General features: G+C 38.8%; 4 protein-coding genes across 13 annotated transcripts in view; 2 read left to right on the top strand and 2 right to left on the bottom strand.

The window, feature by feature from the left end:
* LOC109840254 (protein PHYLLO, chloroplastic) overlaps positions 1-8,441 on the top strand; it is a 51,772-nt gene extending 43,331 nt beyond the window's left edge. For 3 of the 10 annotated variants that reach the window (XM_020408824.1, XM_020408828.1, XM_020408829.1), the window contains 2 exons: positions 667-774; positions 2,152-3,024. In XM_020408824.1, coding sequence (XP_020264413.1) covers positions 667-774; positions 2,152-2,407 — 364 coding nt within the window. In that variant the 3' untranslated portion in view covers positions 2,408-3,024. Of the gene's footprint in view, positions 1-666; positions 775-2,102; positions 3,025-8,151 lie in introns of those variants that run through there. The other 7 variants (XR_002246829.1, XR_002246828.1, XR_002246830.1 and 4 more) reach the window with 7 other exon arrangements.
* On the bottom strand, positions 13,299-14,650 carry LOC109840255 (E3 ubiquitin-protein ligase CIP8-like). Its single transcript, XM_020408830.1, has one exon. It carries the CDS (start codon positions 14,591-14,593, stop codon positions 13,565-13,567), a length of 1,029 nt encoding a protein of 342 aa, XP_020264419.1. The 5' UTR covers positions 14,594-14,650; the 3' UTR covers positions 13,299-13,564.
* Positions 15,410-16,343, bottom strand: LOC109843083. The gene is made up of 2 exons (XM_020412015.1): positions 16,103-16,343; positions 15,410-16,001 (listed from the first exon to the last, which is right to left on the bottom strand). The coding sequence occupies exons 1-2, from the start codon at positions 16,294-16,296 to the stop codon at positions 15,512-15,514; spliced, it is 684 nt and encodes a 227-aa protein (XP_020267604.1). The 5' UTR covers positions 16,297-16,343; the 3' UTR covers positions 15,410-15,511.
* On the top strand, positions 16,909-18,225 carry LOC109840253. Its single transcript, XM_020408823.1, has 2 exons — positions 16,909-17,319; positions 17,712-18,225. The coding sequence occupies exons 1-2, from the start codon at positions 16,960-16,962 to the stop codon at positions 17,835-17,837; spliced, it is 486 nt and encodes a 161-aa protein (XP_020264412.1). The 5' UTR covers positions 16,909-16,959; the 3' UTR covers positions 17,838-18,225.

Below are 19,252 nucleotides of genomic sequence, written 5' to 3'. Positions count from 1 at the left end.
GGAGCCATAATGGCTTCCACTGGTTAGCAGCTTTATGTCTTTGTTGATCAGGTCCTATCATCTACTAAAAATGCCCTCCCTGTCGTTCAGTTAAGGAACACGAGCATGATACAAACACAATCAAAGTTCTAAAACAGTAGATATGAGAATCAATTATATGGCTAGAAGGGTTATATCTTATAGATATCTCCAATATGGCATGGGGGATTTGTAAGATAAGTATCAATGTTACATAGCATGTCCCTAATTAAAGGAAAACTGATACCGGTGTTAAAATGCTGCAAGGGCTCATAAAACACTCCTGGAACCCTGGTGTGTGACACATCCTTGCATTTATCCATATGTGAACGAATGAATCTTCATGTTGTCTATTTATTTTCTAGAACTCTTCTGATTCCCCTCACTTATTTTTAAATTTGAACTTGTCTTGTTTCCTTCTGATCTTTTGTAATATCTTTTTGTTAAAGTCATTTTCTGATCATAGGACAATCTTCCCCTGTGCTTGGCATCCTTGCTTCAGTTAACTAATAAATGAATATACAAATCATTACTTTTGTTTATGATACTGTCCAACTAGTACAAATAAATTTGAAGTTCTGTTTAGTATTTTTTTTCTTCAAATGGCCAAATGATCCGGTTGTCCGTTAAATCTCTTCTTATTGGCAGCCTAAGGGGCCATCCGCACTTTAAAAAAATAACCACCAACCGTGCAAAGCATCGGGATATCCAAGCTCTGGCTAAGGTTCTCTCTGGTTTGAGTGTTGGAAGACAACTGTAAGCTTATATGCTTTCTTTCCGACTACTTTTCATCTCCCTGCAGATAGAAATTTATTTCATAAATTGAATTCTTTTTCTTTTTATGTTAAGCTTTATGACTAGATCCACTGACTTCCATTACCATGTATTACCCGTAAGAATGTTAAAGTGAAAAAAATTTGTTATTGCAGATAGGATTTTGATTGGTTGGAACTTTGCTAATAAGACATCCCTGAGATGAACCCCGCATTTCACGATTCCTGAAATTTCAAATTCTAGTATTTGTCTCTGTAAAAATCTTCTTTCAAGAGCTCAGCTATCTGTTAACACGATTTTTCTACTGTATAGAAGTTACTTCTTTTGTGATCAGTCTTTAGAATATAGAAGTACCAGAAATATGCATAAGGTACTCCTGACTCAATGCCCAAATAGTCACTTTTGTTTCTAATGATAATGGCATTGGTGATAATAGCATTGGCACTTTAAAAAAAAAACAGATAATAGCATTGATAGAAATTGTTGCTATTTTAAGGAATTTGTTCTCTCATATCTTATTTAAGGAGAGCCTATTGCAAGTTTTTTCCCATGTCTTTGAATTCGGCTCCATATTTTCATAATCCAAGTATCAAGCATGCTACCTGTTCAAAAGACAATGTACATATGCTAATAATGATTTTCAAACAAAAAAAGGTCTTTGCTAGCCTTTACTTCATAGGCGTGTAATTATCTAGGGGATCCTTCTCTTTTATATATCACAATATTCATGCAATATATGCAAAAAAAATTATTTCATTTCATTTATTTAATTATTTATTTTGGGAGATAACATGAATCTCATTTACATGTCAACTTGTTGAATTCCACTATTATGCACTACACAAAGAAGGCAATTTGTCAGAGAGGATCATCTTACTAAACTTAGATGGTGTTCCTTTGGTATCAAGGGAAACAATGTTGATCATAAATCTCACTTACATGTCAACTTGTTGAATTCCAATATTATGCACAACACAAAGAAGCTAATTTGTCCCAAGTCTTTTGAGTCTTAAGTGAACTGATTTATAGATCAAACTGAGGGTCAATTATGCTTTCCAAAATGGGATTCTAAAGAAATAATTGAGCTTTAAGAATACTGCAGAATATTGGTCTAAATCATGTCTTCATGCCATACTGTTAGGCCTCTGTTCACTTACATGACAACTTGTTGAATTCCAATATTATGCACAACTCAAAGAAGCCAATTTGTCCCATGTCTGTCGAGTCTTGAATAAACTGATTTATAGATCTAACTGAGGGCCAACTATGCTTTCCAATATGGGATTCTAAAGAAATATTTGCGCTTTAAGGGTACTGCAGAAGATTGGTCTAAATCATATACTCATGCCATAATGTTAGGCCCCTGTGGGAAGACCTAAAGCTATGCAAGAAACCTCTTTTGTTCATTGCTGGAGAGAAAGATGCAAAGTTCAAAGATATCTCTCAGCAGATGTATACTGAAGTCATGACTGCTAGAGGAGAGGGTGACAACCAAGGAACAAACTTATGTGAAATGGCTGTAATACCAGACTGCGGGCATGCTGTGCATATGGAGAACCCTCTTCCTCTGATTAATATAGTGAGGAAGTTTTTAATAAAAGTGAGACGTGGATGAAAAGATGTTCGTTGCTGATTATATACACAAGCTGCAGGTAAATGCACATGGAGATGCTCTTACCCAGAGGTAACTTTTTCTTTGATTCTTGCAATTTTGATGCTTTTGGTGGATGTCCTTTTTTTCACCTCACCTATTTTTGCATGGGTTACATCTCTTACAAATTACTAGCAATATCTATCTGTACGGTTCTTGAAACACTAGATCCAAAGAGCCAAGAGACTTACAAGAAGGTTCTCTTACTTCACCCACTCAATTCTTTCTCAGTTATTCTCCCCGGAAAAAAAATTTGAATTGGATGGAAATACTTATGTGATTATTTTGTTATGTTTTCACCCCCAGACCAATACAATAGTCAGTTCAGAGACCTCTTTTTACGACTCCATTTTAGTGGAAACTTTTGAGAAGGTTTGAGATATATCAAGTACTAATTACTTCGGTCCACGGGCTAATGGTATAGTATTTTGAACTTTCTGGTCGAATTTATTTAGTGGTGATGGTGGATAATTCAGAAGGCTTTTCTTTGGGATTTCAGGGTAGTAAAATTGTGCAGACTATAAAAATAAAGAGAACAGGATTTCCATATTCCACCTGAAAGAAAATTATCTCAAAGTAGCTGTTGATAATAGTGTATTGTAGTGGGTTTTAGTCCCACATTGCTTGGGAGAACAAACCTCACACTCCTCTACTTGTATAAATATATGTGCACACTCAATATTCAATTCAAGGGAAATTTACCCAAGATTCTCTCTCTCTCTCTTACTTTAACATGGTATCAGAGCTAGGGCTATTTCCCTTTCAATAAAATTTTTAACGCTTTTGCGTTCTTTTGCCAAATCTTGGCCTTATTGCTTTGCAGCCGTTTAATGTTTTATTTTTTTTATTTTTATTTTTAATTATTTGGCGTTCATCTGCCAGATATTTTGGCCTTGTCGTTTTGCGGCCTCTTAACGCGTTTCGCGTTCTCGTTTAACCTTCGGGTTCTATTTTAAACCTTCGGGTTTCATTCTAACCTTCGGGTTCTATTTTAAACCTTCGGGTTTCATTCTAACCTTCGGGTTCTATTTTAACGGCATTGTCGTTTCAAGACCGTCTCTGTTCTATTTTAACGGCATTGTCGTTTCAAGACCGTCTCTCGGTCTCAAATTAACGGCATCGTCGTTTCAAGCCGTCTCTCGGCCTCAAACGAACGACATTAGTAACAGCATCTCGACATCTTAACGTCTCAAGATTGCTGTTATGGCTCCTTCAGAGAAGATTCCCAAACCACCTTTGCCCCTCAATGATCAAAGTGACTGGGCAGGGTGGTCCACCATTGTCACCAATGCCTTGCGTGGCGCTGGTTTGCTTGATCATCTCACCAGTACGGGACCAGTTCCACCGTCCATCAGCACTGTTGCTTCATCCAGTACTATTGCCTCTGGCAGTGGTGATGTCGATCTTCAGACTGCTCGTGCTCTCTATGTCAAGGAGAGTTCAGAGTGGCAATTGCAGGAATTTCGTGTTATGGATTATCTCACTCGCTGTGTTGGCTCTGGTCTCACTGTCGAGATTGGCTCGCTTCCCTCTGCTCAGGCCATGTGGACTCGTCTCACTGAGCGTTTCACTGAGTGCTCGGGTGCACGGGAGGCATATCTTCTGCAACGCATTTCTCTACAACGCAAAGGTAGTTCATCTCTGCAGTCCCATTTTGGACAAATGCAAGCTTTTTGGACAGAGTTACGCTCCATGCTTCCTGGACGTAATTCCACATATGAAGACTGGCTAGCCTGGTACGAACGGCATGAGGTGCATCAATTGTTTCAGTCCCTTCCTGAATATTCAACTATGGCTGATCAACTACTTCACCAGCCTCAATTTCCGACTTTGGCCTCAGTTATGGGAGCTCTCACTGCTTATGAGACCCGGCAGCAGACAGCACGACTCAATTTGTCAACAGACACTCCTACCTCTTCACTCGAGACTGTTTTGTCTGTACCTGTCACTGCTCCTGTTATGAATTATACTTCTCCACAGGCTCCCTCTCCACAGGCTCGATCTAAGCTCTCTTGCAAATATTGTAAGAAGGAAGGACACCGCATTGAGACATGCTTCAAGCTTCATCCTGAGTTACGTTCCTCAGGTACTGGACGTGGTCGGCGACCCCCTCAGTCTCAACCCTCTCGTACACCAGGATTGTTGGCCAATGCTATACCTTCTACTACTTCAGACTCTACTATTCAAGCTATTGAAAGTCTTCGCCGTCAACTTGATGCTTTTCAACATATCACCTCTACATCCGCCGCACAACTCTCTGGTATGCATTTTGCTGGTTCTTCAGCTAATCCTTCAGTCTCTGGTATGAATGATCTCTGGATTTTTGACTCTGGTTGTTCCTTTCATATGACTTGTAATGCCTCACTTTTATCCTCTGTCTTTACTTCATCCTCTCTTCCTCCTATCTACACAGCTGCTGGACAACCATTGTCCATTACTCAGTATGGCTCTATTACCCCACAAAATGATCCATCTGGTCGTCTAACACTTGGTCCCGTCTATGTGGCTCCACAATTGTGCTTGAATTTAATTTCTATTAGCTCTTTATGCATGGCGGGCCTGTTTGTCTCATTTTCTTCTGATACTTGTATTGTGCAGGATCCACAGACGGGCAAGACGGTTGGGGCGGGTCGTAGGAGGCACAAACTGTATTTTCTGGAATATCTTCACCTTCCAGAGTCCATACGTCCACGTTCTCTTGTTGCTTCTCTTTGTTCGTCAAAACCCTCTACCTCGCTTCCTGCCAATTTATGGCATAGACGACTTGGTCATGTGTGTAATAAAAGGCTGGAGAGTCTTATTCAGTCTGGAGTACTTGGTCCTGTATCATCTAGTTCTAGTATTGAGTCATGTGCTGGTTGCAAATTGGCTAAATTCACTGCTTTACCATTTAAAATGAGTACATCTGTATCCACTTCCTTATTTGATTTAGTACATTCTGATATTTGGGGGCCAGCTCCTTTGCCTTCTTCATCTGGCTACTTATATTATGTTAGTTTTATCGACGATTTCTCTCGTTTTACATGGGTTTACCTACTTAAGAATCGCTCTGACGTACTTACTGCTTATCAAGCCTTCACTGCTATGATTTTCACTCAATGGCAATCTCGTATTAAAGTTTTTCGTTCTGATTGTGCCAAAGAGTACCTATCCTCTGCCATGCGCTCTATCATGTCCTCTCATGGGACTATCTTTCAACAGTCATGTCCCTACACTCATGAGCAAAATGGTGTTGCTGAACGCAAACATCGTCATATCCTCGATACTGCCCGATCAATGCTCATTTCTTACTCTGTTCCTCGTCGTTTCTGGGCTGAGGCTATTCTCACCGCGACTCATGCCATTAATATCACTCCATCTAGCTCTCTTTCCGGTGCTACTCCTTATAGTCGTGTTTATACTCATCCTCCCCGTTATGATCTAGTTCGCGTTTTTGGTTGTCGATGTTTTGTTTTTCTGCCATCTCACGAACGTGATAAATTGTCTCCCAGAGCAGTTTCTTGTGTTTATTTAGGAATTAGTTCAGAACATCGAGGTTATCGTTGTTATGATCCCGCAACTCGTCGAGTTCATATATCTCGTCATGTTCAGTTCGAAGAGGATTCTCCATATTATTCTACTTCTGATGACTTTAATTTCCTCCACTCTACCGATCATGCTTCCCCGTCCACTGCATCACCCACTTCTTCACCTCAATTTTCCTTTCGAGATCTCCCTGACATCTCTCCCTCTCCTTCTGTTGACTCTTCCTCACCTGAGTCTTCTCTTACACCATCTAATCCATATCCTGTGGACACAACTCTCACTCCAGAAAATACTGTTGATCTTCATGCACCTGCGCCAGCATCTCCCCCGCCTGAGGTTCCTCTTGCTCTTCGTCGAGGCAAACGCCCACATGTCATGCCTGCCCGGTATGCTTCTGTTACTTCTTATTCACCTATCTTTCATAACTTTCTTGCTGCCATTCATACTATTGTTGAGCCAAAGTCCTTCCAAGAGGCAGTTCAAATTCCAGAGTGGCGACAAGCTATGGCTGAGGAATTTCAAGCATTTCAGCAAACTCATACCTGGGATATTGTTCCCTGTCCTCCTGGGATCTCTCTTGTTGGCAGTAAATGGGTTTATAAGGTCAAGTTTCGTCCTGATGGCACCATTGAACGTCGAAAAGCTCGTTTAGTGGCTAGAGGTTTTACTCAGCAACAAGGTATTGATTATGAGGAGACCTTTGCTCCTGTTGCTCAGATGCCCACTGTGCGTACTCTCCTTGCGGTCGCTGCTGCTCATCGTTGGCCCTTATACCAGATGGATGTCAAAAATGCTTTTCTTCATGGCTCTTTATCAGAGACCGTATATATGCAACCGCCTCCAGGGTCAAATATTCCTCCGGGACATGTATGTCTCCTTCGTCGTGCTGTTTATGGTCTCAAACAGGCACCCCGCGCTTGGTTTGAGTGTTTTCGCGATGTTGTGCTCAAAGCGGGCTTTATAGAAAGTCATCAAGATGCTTCTCTGTTTGTTCGCACTACATCGCGTGGCAGGGTTTTATTACTCATCTATGTAGATGATATGATCATTACAGGTGATGATATGACAGGTATACAATACGCAAAATCTCAGTTGCAACAACAGTTCCACATGAAGGATCTTGGATCTCTTCGGTATTTCCTTGGTCTAGAAATTTCTCAAGGCCCGCGGGGTGTATTACTGTCTCAACAGAAGTATCTCTCAGATATTCTAAATCAAGCTGAGTTAACTGATAATACAACTGTCGATACTCCACTCCAGCAGAATGTCAAACTTTGCTCTACTGACGGTGAGCCTCTATCTGATCCTACCCGATATCGACATCTTGTTGGTCAGTTGGTCTATTTGTGCATCTCTCGACCAGATATCTCTCATGCTGTTGGTATTGTCAGTCAATTTGTTAGTGCCCCACGTTCTGTACACTATGCTGTCTTATTACGGATTCTTCGGTACCTCCGGGGTACTAGCACTCGCTCACTTTTGTTTCCTGCTACATCTAAGTTAGAGCTTTGTGCATATTCTGATGCTGATTGGGCTGGTGATCCAACTACCAGAAAGTCTACCACAGGTTATTGTATATTTCTTGGTGATTCCCTTATTTCCTGGCGAAGTAAGAAACAAGATGTTATTGCTCTTTCCAGTACTGAGGCAGAGTATCGTGCAATGTCCACAACAGCTAAAGAGATTATTCATCTTCGTCGCCTTCTCAGTGATTTCGGTATTTCTGTTACGACTCCTACTCCTCTCTACTGTGATAATAAGAGTGCCATCCAGATTGCTAATAATCCAGTATTTCATGAAAGGACCAAACATATTGAGATCGACGCTCATTTTGTCCGTCACCAAGTTATCAAGGACAAGACAATTCTACTTCCTCATGTTTCATCCGCTGACGAGCTTGCAGATTTCTTCACAAAGGCCTTACCTGTTCATCGGTTCCAGTTTCTTGTACGCAAACTCACTTTGTTTGATCCAACATGAGTTTGAAGGGGGCTGTTGATAATAGTGTATTGTAGTGGGTTTTAGTCCCACATTGCTTGGGAGAACAAACCTCACACTCCTCTACTTGTATAAATATATGTGCACACTCAATATTCAATTCAAGGGAAATTTACCCAAGATTCTCTCTCTCTCTCTTACTTTAACAGTAGCAAAAAATTATCTCCAGCGCTGATGCTTTGCAGGACATTGGACGCTCCCTTGCTCATGATGATACAAGTTTGGATGGAAGATGAAGATTTTATACTTAAAATAGAAGCTTATGCTGTATTTGTGCTCTTCTATAGATGCGCAAGGGTTAACAAGATTATGAACGGATGTTACCGTTGATACTGTGAACTTTACAAGGGGTAACATAATTATGAACGCAATTAGTTGCTGCTCGCTTTTTATATTCATTAGCGTTCAAAAAAATATTACAGTTAAGTGATCTTTAATTTCACACTGATATTTTTTTAATTTACTTGTTAGCATATTTGTCTGTTTATCCGGAACAGTTTTTAGTTCCAGTAATTTTTATATTCATTGGAGAAATAGTTCCGACTTGCCTCTTTTGTTATGACAATATCATAATACCAAAATCTGCAAAAAAAAAAAAAAATGCAATTCGAATTCATGTAATACAGCTGTTCAAATTACATGCTTCACACTGTACTTTCTGAGTTTAATTGCACTTTTAAATAATTGGTCAGTCAATTGCTAACCAAATGATCGAAAAGTAAAAGTTTTATCTTCAATTACAATACTTTTTAATTCAGATGTGTGGATATTTCTTTCCTTCAATGAGCGGGATCTTTGCAAATTTTTCTAACTCTTCAGCAAAAGTAAATTTTTCTAACTTAAAGAGTTGGCTATTTAAGCATTTAAAAAAGGGAAGGGGATTTGATTATCTGACAAAAAAAGTCAGCAACTAAACTTAACCTGTATCTTTCATACAACACCATACTGCAGCAACGTCTCTATTGCTCCGCCTCTACGTCACTGGCGGATGTCGACCGCGTCGATAAGCTATTAATTCGAACATCCCAGCGAATTTAATACTTCGAAGCTATAACTTTTACTTGGCTCAGCTCCGAAGTCTCCAAGCCTAAACCATGAGCTAGAACGCCACTTTAATCGCTGTCCCTAATAAAGAAAACGGTGTTGATGATAAGACGGATACTTGATTAGAGTATGCAACAATTTCTTAATTAATTACAAAGCGTCGGCTATCCGCAAAGCCTTTTATAAACTTTAGTTACCGTCCACGGAAAATATCCTCCAAAATATGGGATTTTATCCTAAGTCCACGAAGTTACAATTGCTGATGAAATTTTTTGACCAAGTTATTGGATGCCAAGATGCCATAATATCATGGATACCAATCTAAAGAAAAATTATGAATTCCGATTGAAGTATAACAGAGCTAGTAATGCTGATTATCACACAAATAATAAGGGGGCTTGTGCAAACAGCCAAACTTTCAGTCCAAATTAAGGGAAGATGGCCGCTAGACCAATGTTTCCGTCGTCTGTATTTCAACAAAAATAATAATTCGATTATATGCATATTTTTGAGTTTCTACAAAAAGGAAAAACTTATACATTATGCTGCATAAAAGAGTTTAAAAAGTATCTTAATCCTCTGGATAATCTCTTTTTTCTCACAGAAGGATTCGATATAACTAAGTATATTTCTTATTTTACATAATAATAAAAAAGAAAAGGTACATATGTCTATTAAAGTATTCAATCTTCAACAACCCTGTGATCCAAATTTATGAAGGTCGATTAAGATTATTTCAACATGTGCGTTACTTCATCAAGATTCTATACTGGAATTTTAGCGCCAAGAAAGCGACATAAATTGTAGCCCTCCTCTACAAGAAAATATCAATCTGGTTCAAGTACAATACAACTTGTTTCAAATACAAAACAGGGTACGGTTTCCGGTCGTGTGGAATCATCAAAAACCATAGAAAACCCATTTCCTTCACCAAACAAACACTTGCCTTATTCCTAGGAGAATAAAACATAAAAAATGAAATCTTACCTAAATAATTGCCGACTAAATATGCACCCTAGTTTTCCACTGTCTAAGGTAGCTTCGACTAAAGAAAGATTGCCTGCCAACATATAAAATAGGATAAACTTTATGAAGCTACCATATACTTTGGATCACATAACTATAGTTTATGGTAGCTCTTGAAAATTAAGATAGTTTTCTGAAGGGGGGGGGAAAGAGCCTGTAAGTTAATGATAGTTAATGAAAACAAGAAGTTCACAATAGTTTTTACGAAACAGTGTCAAGTTGAAGATAATGACACAAAATTTAATGTAAATACTGCATCAACTAAAGAAAATAATCTGTTCGGAGTAGACATGCGTACAAAAATAAAATAAAATAAAACAAATCACCCAACAGCCTAAGGCTTGTCCAAGCAGATGAATGAGTTCTACCGGTACCGAGGAAAAGCTGGCAACAGATACTAAGCACGTCAAGGATGTGGGCATTGTGTTTGTCGACAGATTCTAATGCGAAATTAAGACATCGTCATTAAAGCATTGCTTCTGCTTACATACATTTTCAGCACTTTAGCATCAATAGTAGTTTTTTTTTTTAAAAAAAAAACAACAATGTAAAAGAAATTTTCTCATGAAAGTCGGCATTCAAAATGGTTTTCTTTCAAGTTTAGTTGGAAACTGAAGGCAGCAGTATTTGTCCCTGAGGCTGCAGCTCATGAGCATTGAAACTTACAAAGCAATGGCAATTCAAAAAAATCAGCAGAATGGTGTCACCTGGTTCTTTTCCAGGCAATAGGCAGAGTTGCCAAAACAATAAACCAATCTCTCCAAATATTACATCCCAAATTATCTACTGAGTTCCGTGGTTAAGCTTCAGGATGCTTATTTTTAATAAAGAAAAGGTTACCGGTTTCTCAAGTGATCTATTAAAATTTTGACCATGACAGGGAAAAGATCAACCATCTTCGCTTCCTCTGCTCTTCGTAAAATATAACGGTGACCATCACCATAAGCAATTTTTCAAATATCCTATTATCATCTGAACAAGCATCGTTAACTTTCCTAATCAGATATTGCAATGTTTGACAGTGAATCTCATAGCTCCAACTACTAATTGCTCTTCTGCGTCTGTTTCTAGAAAGCTTTAGCTATAGCCTATGTCCTGCTATATATCCACTTAGAAATCAAAGATAAAGGAGCACTATTCTCAACCTCTCAAGTCAGCCTTCTAAAATTATTTATTTTTTTGACACAGTTGAGCTCTGTTTATGTAAATCACCATTTTGCTTGTTCCAGTTGTTTAACTGCGATCTAGCGCAATCTGCAAGTCCATATCTTTAATGATCCATGCACGCCACAAAGAGCGTTCATTTTTAGAACTCTGAATTTGCCTTCAGTTCGCCTGTTCGCCTTGGATATTTTCGACTTGATGACCAAACTTCATTCATGATGCAACTGGATTTTCTTAAAATCCTACAGTTTGATGGCTAACTTTTGTCCATAATGCTAATTGCTCGGATTTTTCAAGATTGAGACCAGCTTCATCCAGAGTAATTTAATTCGCTCCACAAGCTAAAAAAATCCTTAAAAGCTCATCAACTGTGGCAGGGTATTCTTTTCATCGATTCTTATTGTTGTTTAGCATTGTCTTAGGACTCATATGCAATATATAATCTATGTACCTCAGCCTTTCATCTATATGTTCCTCTTACGATAAGTACTGCATGTAACAATTCATCAGAGAAATTCACTCTTATCGCAATCGGTTTCTTCGTCGATGAAAACCTTTAAGATAAAGGTAAATTCTTATGAAGGAAAGGAGTAAACAGCTTCCATGTTGCTCCATCGTGACTACAAGAAAAGCTCCAGTAAGAAAATTTTCTCCCGTTTGCAAGCATAACAAATTACTCAGTTGAGAAACATAACGAACTTATGCTTTAAATGATAGTTTGAAAGGTCAAAATTGCAAATTCAATCAGTATGGATTTGTGCATCCATCCAATTAAAATATTTATTGAAACCATGTTAAAGTGTCTATAAATTGTCTGGGTTTAAAACAGTCAAGTTGAAGTCTATAATCCTTGACAAGCCTCAATGAAAAAACATACAAAATTATTATCAAAACATTCACATAACCATATAAAATTACTAATAAAATGTTCACGAAAACCCCTTCCAACAAAAGAAAGAGATACTAGGCTTTTATAACCTCAAATTAAAATCGTAGCATTATATATTCTTTTCATCGATGCTTATCGCTGTTTAGCAATGTCTTAGGACCTGTTTGGTCTGACTTCTGTGGGCAAACTTTCTTAAGGTGCAATATTTTTCGCCCATGTACCTCCGCCCCGTCATCTACATGTTCCTCTTTATCATAAGCAGTGTGAGTAACAATTCATCAGAAAAGGTTAGCCAATCTTATGGCAATCGGTTTCTTTATTGGTGCAAACCTTGAAATAAAAGATAAAGGTACTTCCCATGTTTGCTCCATAGCCACTATAAGAAATGGTCAGGTAAGAAACATTTCTCAAGTTCACTTGCAAAGATAACAGACTACGCAGTTGAGAAACATAACAAATTTCTGCTTTAAATAATAGTTTGAAGCATTTCTCCCGTTCACTTGCAAAGATAACAAAGGGGTCAGGTAAGAAACATTCCTCCCATTCACTTGCAAAAGTACTTAGCTGATAAACAAAACAAATTACTTGCTTTAAATGATAGTTTCAAAAAGTCTAATAGACTACAAATTCAATCAGGATGAATTTGTGCATCCATCCAATTAAAATATTTCTTCAAACCATGTCAAAGTATCCATAAATTGTTTGAACTTAAAAGGTCGAGTTGAAGACAATAACCCCCGACCTCAATGAAAAACATACAAAATATTTGTTAAAGCATTCATAACCGTATTAAATTGCTATAAAATATTCATGAAAACCCCTTTCAACTGACACTAGGTTTTTATAACCTCAATACAGTAGCAATATCATAGCATTACATATTCTCCATGAGAACTATGACCCATAAATGTATTCGGTAATGTAGCACACAGACCTAAGCTTCAATAGATGATAGCAATTCAGCCAATTGGGCATCCGAAAATAAAAAAATAAAGCAAATCATAATTCATATATTGTAGATAGAAAACATTAAAGCAATTGCATCCGTCACACACACACACACACAATACTGATATTATATATCAATCATAACCCGTATACAAAGGGCTTCATAGCAATCCGAACAGCAAAATGCATCTAAACATTCACAATCTTTGACAAACTAGCATTAGATAATAATCCAACCCATGACCAAAAGAGCCATCTACATACTTATAAGATTCCTTTATTCCAAATTTTGCAATGTAAAATAACAAATTTATGAGATAAATATGTTCTAAATTCTCTATTACAACTCCTTACAAACACCTCTCAATAACCAATTCCCACATAATAACCCATATTGAATCCTCCTCCAAAAAGTTTGATCTAACACTACCATAACTCATCTAACAACAACAAAATGCATACAACATAATATTAGAAAACCCTCTCTGCCACAACAATAACAACAACATATCAATACAAATTCAAGTTCAAGCATCAGGTAATATTTCAAAATCATACCTGATTCTTTCGTCCACTGCCACCTCCAATCGGCCCGTGCTCCCCGTCCTCCTCAACTTCCACCTCTCATACTCTGGATCGTCAGTTGGAAGCTCAAAACGACAAAGCGGGCAAGTGTTCCTCATCTTCAGCCACGGCAAAATGCACTCCTCATGGTAGCAATGCGAGCAAGGCAGCATCTTCGCCTTCTCCTCAGCCGAAATCTCATCCTTACAAACAGCACAGCCATTGATTTCCACATGATCCTTCGTCAAGAAAACTGAAGGCAAGCTCTCCACCACTAATTTCGCCGCCGGCGGGCTCCCCTTGAGCAAACTATCGTGATGACCTTGAAATTGGGCGAATTGGACCTCGTCATAATCTGAAGTCGCGTAAACAAAACCATCGTCGAGATAAGATTCGGAATCATCATTATTCCCCAAATGATTCATCCAAAGAACCTCCCATTCGACATTGCTCGCCCTTTCTTCATCATTAACCCCTTCTTGATTTAGATTAATCACCTCCCTTTCCTCCACTCTCCCATCAACCTCCTCCCACTCAAACTCCGCATTCAAATCTCTCCTCTCATCATCAATCCGAAGACAATCCCAACAAAGAGGAAGATCAACGCTCGCATCTCCCTCAATCTGCTCATCCAAGACCGAGTCCTCCCCGATCGCAACAATCTGCTCGTCCGAATCCGAATCAGACTCAAAGGCGAGAATCCGCAAGCCGTCGCGATCAATCGGGCGAGCGCGGGAGAAGTCTCTGCTAGATTCGGATTCAGATCCGTAGCTGCTGCTGAATCGGCGGCCGATGAAAAACTCGTCGTCGACGCCCCAATCGCCGTGGTTCGGATCTTGCCCTAAACCTAGATCCATGTCGTTGTCGGGTAGGTTGAAGAGGGAGAGGGAAAGGGTCGGCGGATCTTGATCGCGATCGGGTTCGGATCTGGATGGGGAAGTGGATCGGGGAGAGGGGGGAGAGAGGGACCAGAAGACGGGTAAGGGTTCCATGGATCCGATAGAGAAGCGCTGCCTCTCTTTCTTTCTCTCTCTCTCTCTCTCTCCTCCCCTCTCTCTTTAAAGGGAGGAGCTTATTTATTGCGTGCGTGCGTTACGTATGGTGTACTGCAAGCGGTGCGACTGGTCCTCTTCCATTGAATTTGTGATTTGAAAATTATTCTATCAATATTTGTTGTTCGAGTTATAAGTTAAGGTTATAAAGTTTGGGTTTTGGCAATTCTTGAAGACTGGGCCAGTATTAGTCCTGGGTTAGTTTTGATTTCTTTTTTTTTTTTTTTTGGTCTTTGGTCTAAAAGTGCTCAAACTTAGCCCAGTTCTTTTTAGGTCAAATTTTGGGCTTAAAATGGGTCCCCCATACTAAAAGTAATATAGTTTAGCATACCAGGTTAGGATTGATCCTCATCCGGTTTTAAGCATTTTGCCAAACATGACCTAAGGGGGGGTTATTCGTTGGTGTAATTTGGTGTAATTTGGGGTAAATTGTTCCAATGGGGTAATTTTACCCAATGGGATAATTGAGTGGGATAAAGTGGGGTAAAGTGGGGTAATGGGATAATTTGAGTGGGACAATTTTAGTATGACATCTTTTTATAATATTATATTTTTAGCTCAATTAAATTCAAGTTTAACTTGATATAACATCAAATGATTAATTTTAATATTATTTTAATATAAAATATTAAAAATAATATAATAATATTAATATTAATCAATCTTAAAATATTTTGATGTTTATTTTAACTATTATGCTAGATTAACAAATTTTTTAATTGCAATAATTATTTAATCATTCATACATCTAATTACAATGATGATGATGATAAAGTATCAATTATTACAAATAAAGTCTCAGTTGGTAACTTAAATCTTAATTATTACAAATATAATCTACCGACATATAACTTTGCTCTAGACTCCTTGGGCTACGTTTGTCCCATCCTCCCACATTGTGTTTGCCATTTGTTCTCTCCAACGTGATGCAGCTGTCCGTTGTGCTTGTTGAGTTTGTAGGTCATCGTCCTCATCAGAATCACCATCAATCGGAGCAACATTGCGTGGTGCCTCTGGAGGAAGATCAGAAACTTCAAAGTCATCGTTGGAGTTCTCCATCTTCAGAAAATTATGCAGGCCGATACATGCCCAGATCATACTTTTTTGAGTCTCATATGGAAAACCTGGAGGTTGAGACTTAAAAATTGTAAACCTAGACTTAAAAATGCCAAAAATACGTTCAATACAATTTCTAAGTGATGAATGTCGATGGTTGAATAGCTCATGAGCATTGCGTGGTCGCTGACGGTTGTTAGCTGGGCCAAACTCTTTAAGGTGGTACCTCGTACCCCGATAGGGAGCCAAGAATTGTAGCCTATTTGGATAACCACAATCAACTAGATAAAATTTGGGTAACCACAATCAACTAGATAAAATTTACCTGCATTAACATTTCTTTAGAATTATAATCACTAAATATAAAATCTAACAAATTGATAAAAAAAATATTTACCATTTGGAAGTGGAAGACTACATGCACTTCTACTCATTGCATCCTTCAGGACCCGTGAGTCATTGGCAGATCCCTCCCATCCCACTAAGACATAAATAAACCTAAGATCAAATGTGCATGCTGCAAGGATATTTTGAGAAAGATAGCCATGTCTATTACGGTATGGAGTTTGGTCATCGCCATATACCATACATGGAATGTGGGTCCCGTCAATAGCACCAATACAGTCCTATATATTCCCATTAACATATATGAAATGTGACTTTAAAATTATAATAATAACATCATATGGATCTTTGATATCTTATATCTCCTTAACTATCTCATAGTTAAGCAATAAATAAAGCCTTTTATAAAATGTATCTTATACAGTTTTATTATATTACTATAGTTGGACATAAAACCAACAGTATCTTCCATCTTGGCAGTCATATCCTTGTTTGTATGGCTATTTGACTGCTATTCTGGACCTCGTGTCTGATTTAAATCTTAGCATTGGTTTATCATCCAAGTGAATGTAAATTATTGGTCATGAATGCAGAATGGTTTAAGCATGTGATATATAAATAGGAACCCTGTTAGCATTAAAGCACAAAATCTACAACTTATTAGGGTTCTTCTAGCTATAGATCGAGATTAAAACTGTCACTCGTAGAACCCATCCACCCACCCAAACCAAAACACTTGAAGCACATTTATCTACCAAATCCACCAGAGTGCAAAATAAAGAGTAAAAAAAGGAATAAAACCAAATCCTGTGGCCTGCCTTTTGCACCCAGACCTTCTGATTTCCGTACATAATGGGAAAGTGCATTTGCAGGTTAGCTATGAACAAATCAAGACTTTATTGGCAATGGAAGACCTCAATGTATCAACAGAAGGCTTGGGTTGGAAAAGTAACTCATCAGACAGTGCTCCTGTTGAGATAGACTCATCGGCATGCACCAGAGGAGACAGAACACATGAACCAGGAAGTTGGAGATCCTTCACCGAAAAAAGAGCAGGGTCTCACTCTGAAACTAATGGCAGCCAGACACTAACACCGCCAAGTTGTGAAACTATTGCAGGAACAAAGCAACCACGTAATGACGAGTCTTTACTTGATGAGTGTCCTTCAGTGAAACATCACAAAGCCAATGAAGGAGAGAACTGTCTTGATGGATTAGAGGCAACAGAAAGCACTATACTAGAGTGGATTGCAGAACACGATGGGGTAAATATCTGGTTTCTAATCCGCAGTCATAATATTTAGATACCAGTCCCTCCTATCTTCAATAGTTCCCTATTAGTCCCTCAAATCTTTGAAATTGCTCATAAGTCCCTCATATCCTACGTGGTCTTGCAATTTGATCCATCAATGACCAATGTACCCCTCAGTTTATATTCCCCCCAAACATACTCTTGTTAAAAGAAACGTTACTTGGGTATATTGATCACTGAGGGACCAAATTGCAAGGCGCCTCGGGATTTGAGGGACGTATGAGAAGTTTCAAAGATTCAAGGGACTAATATGGAATTGTTGAAGATTTGAGAGACATATATCTAAATAACTCTAAAATTGCTTGCTGCTTTATGATGTTTTTATGAAAAAAAAAAACCCTGCAGGTTTTATTGTCTGAAATCACTGACCATTTTGGAGGATCAGAGAGAGAGTTTATTGTCAACCTCGTGGGATGTCTTGAAGGGAAATATGTTATATTTAAGAAGAACGATATGTACAGAGCTTTATAAATGTAGGAAGTAGAAAGAACAGAGCAACTCTGACCAGACTTCAGTGTATGTTATCGACAGCCTAGCAATAGAAGTTAGGATTATTGTGATATTGTTGAGCTCCATTTCATGAGCAAATGCCAGATCCTATCTCCAATTTATCATGCCTTTACAACCCCCTCGAGCTCCATTCTTAACTTCCTGTCGCTGATGGTTGAAAGGGACTATGAATTCCATGATTTCGGTTTTAGTTGTGGTTATACATAACTCAAAATTTTGAGGTAAAGCAAAGACATTGTTTGCATCAAACTCAATAGTTGTATCTTTGTTTAGTTATGGATGCAAAAGCTATGCATGTATACCTTTAATATTTTGTTTGGCGATCAATGAAATTGGATTTGGACCTTCATTTACAAAGAAAACTAAGGTGCGTTCCTCAGTTCAGGGGGAAGAGCTCTCAGGTTAAGATGCATTCTGAATAGATACTCTTAACATTTAGTCAAAAAAACATAAATATAGATGGACTTGAAAAGGATCCACATTGGGTTTCTCATGATGCCGCATCTGTTAGCATGCACTTAAAAAATACAGTGGAACATATATCATACGTACAATGGAAACTTTTGATGTAACGCCCACATGATATTTAGAGCATCAGTTCCATTTCATAAGAAACATATTTCGATCTGAGTACTACCCAGCCCATTTGGCAAGGTTTGCTTCATGTTAAATTGTTAATACAACTCAAAGATTACCAAAGCAAACAAGCATCAGGTGCTCTATCTCATTTACAACAAGGCCTAGGTGCTCTATCTCAATTTGTTCACTATAAAATTCAGTTTTGACATCGGTGCTTTATGGATCCAGAGATTGTACCTGGGTTGGGAGGCGGTGCCGCGGAGGAGGCCGCGGAGGTGATGGCGGCGGCGACCGAGCCCGAGAACGGCGGCGGCGAAGCGGGCGTTCGAGCTCGAGAACCAGATCCGAGCTCGAGGCGGCGAACAACGTTCGACGACGAACGACCTCGAGGCGGAGAGAGGAGGCGAAGGAGGCGGACGTCGACCTAGAGACCGGCTCCGCTCGAACTCGAGGCGGAGAGACGAGGTCGGAAGAGGGGGCGTCGGGTCTCCAGCTGGGTTTTTTGGTTCCAGCGAAAGAATTGGGGCAAATTTTGGGGGTTGGACTGAACTTCCCTTTTATAGGTGGGATAAATTGGGGGAAAGTGGGGAAGTTGTCCCAGAATTACCCCAACAAACCAATAACACCATAAAGATTACCCCAGTTCCAATTACCCCAATGAATAACACCAAACATTATTGTTCCAAAAATTATCCCATTATCCCAACAATTACACCAACCAATAACCCCCCCTAAGTGTATCGTTAAGATAATTAATAGTTATCATAGCATTACTTCAGAATTCCTAAGGGAGTGAG

This window comes from Asparagus officinalis, chromosome 5, assembly GCF_001876935.1.
Source record: "Asparagus officinalis chromosome 5, Aspof.V1, whole genome shotgun sequence".
Classification (NCBI taxonomy): Eukaryota; Viridiplantae; Streptophyta; class Magnoliopsida; order Asparagales; family Asparagaceae; genus Asparagus; species Asparagus officinalis.
This window is presented reverse-complemented; position numbering and strand designations above follow the sequence as displayed.